Consider the following 7500-nt stretch of genomic DNA (forward strand, 5'->3'; position numbering starts at 1 on the left):
AGGAGGAGGAGGACAAGGAGGAAGAGGAAGAAGAAGGAGGAGGAGGAAGAAAGAGGAGGAGGAGGAAGAGGAAGAAGAAAGAGGAGGAGGAAGAAGACGGAGGAGGAGGAAGAGGAGGAGGAGGAAGAAGAAGGAGGAGGAGGAAGAGAAGGAGGAGGAAGAGAAGGAGGAGGAGGAGAAAGAGGAAGAGAAGGAGGAGGAGGAGGAGGAGGAGGAGGAGGAGAGTAATATGAGGAGGAGGAGGAAGAGAATGAGGAGGAGAAGATGAGAAACAGGTGGAGGAGGAGAAAGAGAAAGAGAAGGAGGAAGAAGAGGAGGAGGAAGAGGAGGAGGAAGAGGAAGAGGAAGAGGAGGAGGTCACCTGAGTTTTTAGAGGAGGTGATGACTGATCCTGGCGTGGGGCACTGAGCGATTGTAGTCATATTTTATTGTGTTAAGACATTGTAACTCTACTGTAGTCATATTTTATTTTGTTAAGACATTGTAGCTCTACTTAACATTTAGCTGCAAATCCACGTAAGTAACTGGCGCAGGTTTCAAGTGTTCATTCCTTGGTGTGCGAGTCACAGTGTGTGTGTGTGTGTGTGTGTGTGTGTGTGTGTGTGTGTGTGTGTGTGTGTGTGACCACATTCCTGTTACAACTTCGGTGCGGCGCATAAAATCTCCTCTCAGTCCAAAACCACAGATCCACGTGTTTTAAATTAGCAAACTGTTTGTTCTCATTTACAACGTCTCTCTCTTCTCTCTCTCCACCATCCCTCTCTTCTCTCTCTCCACCATCCCTCTCCTCTCTCTCTCCACCATCCCTCTCTCTCCTCTCTCTCCACCATCCCTCTCTCCTCTCTCTCTCCACCATCCCTCTCTCTCCTCTCTCTCCACCATCCCTCTCTCTTCTCTCTCTCCACCATCATTCTCTTCTTTCTCTCCACCATCCCTCTCTTCTCTCACTCTCTCTCTTCATCCCTCTCTTCTCTCTCTCTTCTTCCCTCCATTCTCTTTATCCCCCCACTCCTCACTCTCTACATCCCTCCATCTCTCTCTACATCCCTCCATTTCCCTCTTCTTACCTCCATTCTCTATATCTCTCCACTTCTCACTCTCTTCTCTCCATCTCTCTACTCTACTCTACTCTCCCCGTTTTTCCTTTTTTTCTCGCCCTGTAAAAGTTCCCGCTTTTAATCACGAGCAAAGCATTCCACCGCTTGCGGAGCATTTGAGGATACGGTCACCATTGACAACCAGCTGTCAATAGTCGTAGTGACGTCACGTCACCGCCGGGGGATTTTCCGCCTAAAAAGGGGATTATTATGGGGTTTATTATGCACATGAAGAGACCCCGCCCACACATGAAGAACAACAGCCAATAGGATACACGCGGTCGGCGGAGAGTCAAAGCCATGCGTGGTCGGAGGAGGGCAAGCCCGAGACCCTCCTGGCTGTCAGCGTGAACCCCAATCACGGCGCCCCTCTCCGGGCTCTCGGGGTGGGCGGAACCCCCCGGTCCCGGTCCCGGTCCACGGATCTGGATGTCGCTCACAGTCATGAGCAGAACACGGGCAGCAATTGATGAAAGTGACATCATCACAATCGTCCCCGACACACACACACACACACACACACACACTCACTAGGCCTACTCGCCTCTCGCATGGAGCAGGCGTGTCGTCAACAGGTTGCTCGTGTCCTCAGAAGAATTTTAATATTTAGGGAAACTTCCAGACTGGCATGGAAGCGTTGGTTAGAATGCGAACAGATTTCTGTGACTACAGCGCTCACAACAAATTGTGAAACAATAGTAGGCTAAGTCCTACTCGACGTGTCTAAACAAAGACAACAACAAAAACACACCCAAATAACAGCCATTTTAACCATGGGCGACGATTTCAGTCACGTTTATTCGCTCAGAAAACGCACAATATCCACTGTATTTTCGACATTACCTCTCCAATGAAACTGCATTATGAAAAATGCGAGTCCCCCCCCTCCCCCTCTCCTCCACTCTCCTCTCCTCTCCTCTGTTTTGAAGGGAGTGACTTGAGGAGGGGTTGTCCAATTATCTGATAGTACCGTTTATCCACCAGCTACAGCGCCGTCACACACACACAAACACAAACACACCATCTAGCTACACAGCGCCGTCACACACACAAACACACCACCATCCAGCAACACACAAACAAGGAAGAGGAGCCGACGTGGAGGGAATGATCATTTGAAAATACGAACGGGCAAGACAGCGAGGAAAAGAAACCAAAACAACGCACGCGGGGTCGGAGGGAAATTCATTCACAGCAGGTCATCAGCAGCCGGCACGCGTTGCCATCAAACCAAAGAGCGCGTGAGACTCACCCACGGCGCGGCTGGACGGACGGGCGCGTGGCGTGTTTCGTCTGGAAATCTGACTGCGGCTTTATAAATGATTCACGCGACCTTATTTTGGGGAGGGAGTAGTAATTGCGGTCGCGCTGTGTGTTAGGCTACTATCAGTTGTGACTACGTTCGCGTGAGCAAGCTTGCATGTGAAGCCGGTTACAAACCTGCAGAGTGGATTTCGAGACTGGAGAGAAAGAGAGAGAGAGAGAGAGAGAGAGAGAGAGAGAGAGAGAGAGAGAGAGAGAGAGAGAGAGAGAGAGAGAGTCTGCAGAAAGTCCATTGATTTCACTCTTTAGTTTTCGGGCTTCATGGTAAATTAAATTCCAATCGCGTGTACAGCCGGGGCCGTCTGTCAACTCGAGTCGTCTGCCGGAGAAATCAACTGTTGCTGCTGCTGCCCAGCGACTGAAGAAGAAACCAGATTTGTGTCTCCTCCTAAATCTTTGATGCCTGCGCTGTGGCATTGAATTTGGCCAGAATCGATGACGGGCGCTAGTTTAGCCACCGAATTCGTTCTTCATGGACATTTTCAACGCACTGAATTTGTCGGACGGCACTGTTCAATTAGCCTACCATGGAAAACAACAAGGCTTTTGTTTCTATAGATACTTTGGTTCTATTATTATTTAGGTGTTGTTGGGTGTTGATACCGCAGCTCATCAGCAGGCATCATACGGAATGACCAGCCTCCCCACGATAGCTGCCTTCAGGCGTTTGTGATATTTGGGATTCGTTTTTGTTTTGGACTGTGACAGACACAAGAAGGGGGCGATTGGACGTTTTGTTTTCCACAAGCCCATCCAGGCTGCTGTTTGGATTTATTTCCTGTTGGTTTTGATTTCTCCTCTCCTGACCTTGCCAGCCGGCGGTCTACAATCTCAACAGCGCAAATGTTGATGATGGAAAACAACAACGGTATGGAGCATCACGCGCATCAGGTTGACTCGGAATATGAGCCACACAGCCGGCCACGCTCGTGCACCTGGCCGCCACCGCCACCGCCGTGTCCAGAGGGTATCCCGGGAGGAGGGGAGGACGACAACCGGGAGGATAACCGGCATGGTTTACCCGGTTTACCCTTGGCGTCTGTGAAAGTGGAGCCGTTCACCGTGCCAGCGTGCCGCGGCGGCGGGGCGCCGTTAGACATGCAGCACCCCGCCGGCGCCCCAGCACCGATCGCGGCAGCCACGGCACCCGCGTGCATGTCCGTTACCGGGGCTGCCCTCGATGTAGTAGCCGGACAGCAGCAGCTACGCAAATCCAAATCCTCGAGACGGAACGCGTGGGGCAATCTGTCGTATGCAGACCTCATTACGCGCGCGATTGAAAGCACCCCCGAAAAACGGCTCACTTTGTCCCAGATCTACGACTGGATGGTCCGCTTTGTGCCGTATTTCAAGGATAAGGGAGACAGCAACAGCTCGGCAGGATGGAAGGTAAGGGCTTGCGGTTCCCCTAAATGGTGTGTGTGTGTGTGTGTGTGTGTGTGTGTGTGTGTGTGTGTGTGTGTGTGTGTGTGTGTGTGTGTGTGTGTGTGTGTGTGGCTATGGTTTCCCCCAGTGTGATCCTCGCAGCGCGCAGTGGTGGGGTTAAACGGGGTGTCTGGCTTAGTCACACACGTGAACTGTGCATGCAGTGAAGACTGTGTGTGAATAAGTCAAGCAGTTACAAATATTACACACGAGTTTCAAATTCAACTCATTGCTTTCTCGACTATCCATCCTCACGCACGACACGCATGGAGGGAGGATTGCTGCCAGCTAGCCAGCCAGCCAGACAGCGGTAAACATCATCACTGTGCACAAACAAACATGTCTGGCAGCTCTGGCTCCTATAGCCGACTCCACTTGTGTTTTTTTCTCAGTGTTCCGTGCGGAAGGGACTGAAAGGGGCGGCAAGTAGCGTACACTACGGGGAGGGGGGCTCCGCGAGAGGAGAGGAGAGCAGTTCAACGAGTTCACGGCGTTGGGACCGTGTTGCTTGTATACAGCTGCCGAAACCTGAAAAACACATGCACAGTCCTCATACGCCCCGTTTCTCCCCGAGAATGCACTGCTCTACTCTCCTCTCCTCTGCTCAGCTCTGCTCTGCGCGCAGTGACGCGTCTGTGTTGATTAGATTTGGAAGGGAGACGGTGGAGACGTGGATGTGATTTGCGGCACGCGTGTTAAATCACTCTCCGTCTCCGCTGCTGTCGTCATCATCCGTAGTAGCCTCCCGGTACAGAAGGGGAGCGCGGGTCAGCTGGGGGACAGTTAAAGGACCGGACCGGGCAGCGAGCGAGCGAGTGTCTGCTCTGCGTGCGTCGCTAAGCGCCAAGCGGGTACGGCCCTGTCTCAATGTTGAGTACGCGCGCGGCGGGTCTGGTCTGGAATAACCCTCAGCATCCATATTCCCCTCCCACCCATTACCACACACACACACACACACACACACACACACACACACACACACACACACACACACACACACACACACACACACACACACACACACACACACACACACGCTGTTTTCATTTTCTTCTATCACGAAGAGGCTCTGACGGCAGCACATGTTTTGGAGACATAGTTTTACACACGGGAAGGAAAATGTTGGGACTTCAGAAAAATACGACTGTGGTGACTTTGACGACAGACTCGTGTAAATAGGCTATTCAGTACCCAATTTCGACCTACTTGAACATATGAACATTACATTACCGTGAATAAAAAAAATAATAAAATATTTAGGCACTGTCCGTCTCTCTGTGACTAAACTTGGCGGGAACAGAGAGCATATCTTTATTTGCTGCCACACAAATATAATTCCCCATTAGCATTTATGAAATGAATGGGAAAGAAACAACACATACTATTGGACTATTCATTATCCACGATATAAAACAAAAACGGTGATGTGCCCGGCTTGCGTCGAACGTTACAATCTAAACTCAATATGAGCCAATCTAAAGATACATCCACACTTACCGTGGAGTTTAATGTGGTATTGACACATGTCTTATTGAATTACACAGTGTCATTCTCACGTGGAAAGAGATGGGCAGGATATTGACGTGTTTCAGTAGCCTAGATAATATGATGAAATATGAAAGATAATGTAATGTGTTTCAGTAGCTTAGCTAATACGATGGAATGGGTAACTCTTGATAAATCCTCGCGCTTGGAATGGCGCACACGCTATTTGTCAATGGAGTTGAGAGGATTGAGATTTTAGGGCGCATGCATCAAATCAGAATGCTGTGTGATTGCGAAAAATAGCCACACACACACACACACACACACACACACACACACACACACACACACACACACACACACACACACACACACACACACACACACACAGAGCGCTGTCTTCCTCTGACATTGGACTCCGATGGATGTTGATGGCATTTCATAAGCCTATCTGTTGACATTATCTCACCGGTTTCACCCTTATCCATGTGTAGTCTGTAATGGACTAATATAGCAATATCATTCTGTAATATAGTATTGTAATACAATATTGTAATGGACTAATATTGTAATGGACTGATATAGCAATATAATATTGTTATATAATATTGTAATATAATATTGTATAATATTGTAGCCTAATGGGCAATTATTGTAAGAGGGCTTTCTACAGTGACGGACTGATAGCCTAATCCATGTGTAGGCTAGTCTGTAATGGACTAATATAGCAATATAGTAATGTAATGGACTAATATTGTAATATATTTTTGTAATGGACTAATATTGGAAGAGGGCTGATAATCTGCGCCGATGTTCCCTGTGAGTGGCACAACTTCCACACAGTGTGGAGGAGAGACGACAAACCCTGTGGAACATGTTATCATCGTAGGCCTTTACAGTTGTCACATATTTGTGTCACCGCTGTCCGTCACATATTTGTGCCATTGTTGTTGCTGACCACAAGACTGAATGTTCCCCGGCGGCCTGACTGGTAGACAACGTGCCTGGTGTCGTGAAAATCATCATAAGCCAAAAGTGTTGTCAACTAACTCGCATGGCATGCGCTTTATGTAGCCTGCGTATAATCATGGGAGATTTATTTTGCTACTGCGTCTAAAGTGGAGACAAAGAACAAGCGCCAGTAAATCAATCTCTTGAATGCTGTTTTTAAAGTGGATTTGAGGGCTGTGGCGGCTTGTGTGTGTGTGTTTGTGTGTGTGTGTGTGTGTGTGTGTGTGTGTGTGTACGTGCGTGTGTGTAGATTTGAGGGCTGGTGGCTTGTGTGTGTGTGTGTGTGTGTGTGTGTGTGCGTGCGTGCGTGCGTGTGTGTGTGTGTGTGTGTGTGCGTGTGTGTGAGGCGGACGGCTTAGCGTATGTCCCCCGAGCCTGCAGGGGGGGTGGGGGTGTGGGGGGGGGTGTTTGCGTTGCCAGGGTGACGGGCAGCTGGGTGTCGCTGGAGTGAAGTGCTGTTGCCCTGCAGGCAGCGCAGCGCTGTGATTGGCTGATGAATGGTGACCCATGACGACAACGAGGGCGATAAACAACTTGACTCAATCAAAATAACATTCTGAAAAACAAAACACACCACATACATACCAGACCACAGTCAACACACACACACACACACACACGTAAACACACACACACACACACACACACACACACACACACACACACACACACACACACACACACACACACACACACACACACACACGTAAACAGTTGGTATCATCGGCTATTTACCATTTCTAACTCTGATAAACATGTACAGTTGTTCTGAAAATAAATGACATATTCTGGCAAGTTTAATCGAACGTTGGACGTATGACGTCTCCAAATGTGTTACTTCTCTAAGCTTTTGTGGTATCGGACGCGATGCCATATTACGGCTTGTTGGTTTGGGGTGCCTTGAAATTTTTCATGAATTGAAAGGGTGCCTCGCCTAAAAAAAGGTTGAGAAACACTGCTCTAACCTATATGTAATACAAATTCTGTTGTGGCATTAGTGAATACACCTACAGTATGTTTCTAACATAAAGTATTGTATAACACACCACATTTTCACAACACACTGTTATTGTAGTGGAGAGCGCAAACTCTGTCTTATCGCACACACACGCAAGCACGCACGCATGCACACACACACACACACACACGCACACGCACA

At 48.9% G+C, this 7500-nt stretch overlaps 2 protein-coding genes across 2 annotated transcripts in view; one reads left to right on the forward strand and one right to left on the reverse strand.

The window, feature by feature from the left end:
- Positions 1 to 2601: 2601 nt before the first annotated feature.
- On the forward strand, positions 2602 to 4275 carry LOC134436091 (forkhead box protein O1-like). Its single transcript, XM_063185118.1, has 2 exons — positions 2602 to 3822; positions 4238 to 4275. Exons 1-2 carry the CDS (start codon positions 3264 to 3266, stop codon positions 4273 to 4275), a joined length of 597 nt encoding a protein of 198 aa, XP_063041188.1. The 5' UTR covers positions 2602 to 3263.
- A 2421-nt stretch (positions 4276 to 6696) lies between these two features.
- The window catches only part of ankib1a (ankyrin repeat and IBR domain containing 1a), a 68209-nt gene continuing 67405 nt past the window's right edge, over positions 6697 to 7500 (reverse strand). The window contains exon 19 of the mRNA XM_063185119.1: positions 6697 to 6716. Coding sequence (XP_063041189.1) covers positions 6697 to 6716 — 20 coding nt within the window. The remainder of the gene's footprint in view (positions 6717 to 7500) is intronic.

This window comes from Engraulis encrasicolus, chromosome 20, assembly GCF_034702125.1.
Source record: "Engraulis encrasicolus isolate BLACKSEA-1 chromosome 20, IST_EnEncr_1.0, whole genome shotgun sequence".
Taxonomy (NCBI): Eukaryota; Metazoa; Chordata; class Actinopteri; order Clupeiformes; family Engraulidae; genus Engraulis; species Engraulis encrasicolus.

Coding starts and splice junctions, on each gene's coding strand:
- LOC134436091 (XM_063185118.1), top strand. CDS start 3,264: ATGTTGATGATGGAAAACAACAACGGTATGGAGCATCACGCGCATCAG. Junction 3,823..4,237: donor ATGGAAGGTAAGGGCTTGCG/GTTCCCCTAAAT, acceptor TTTTTTTCTCAG/TGTTCCGTGCGGAAGGGACT.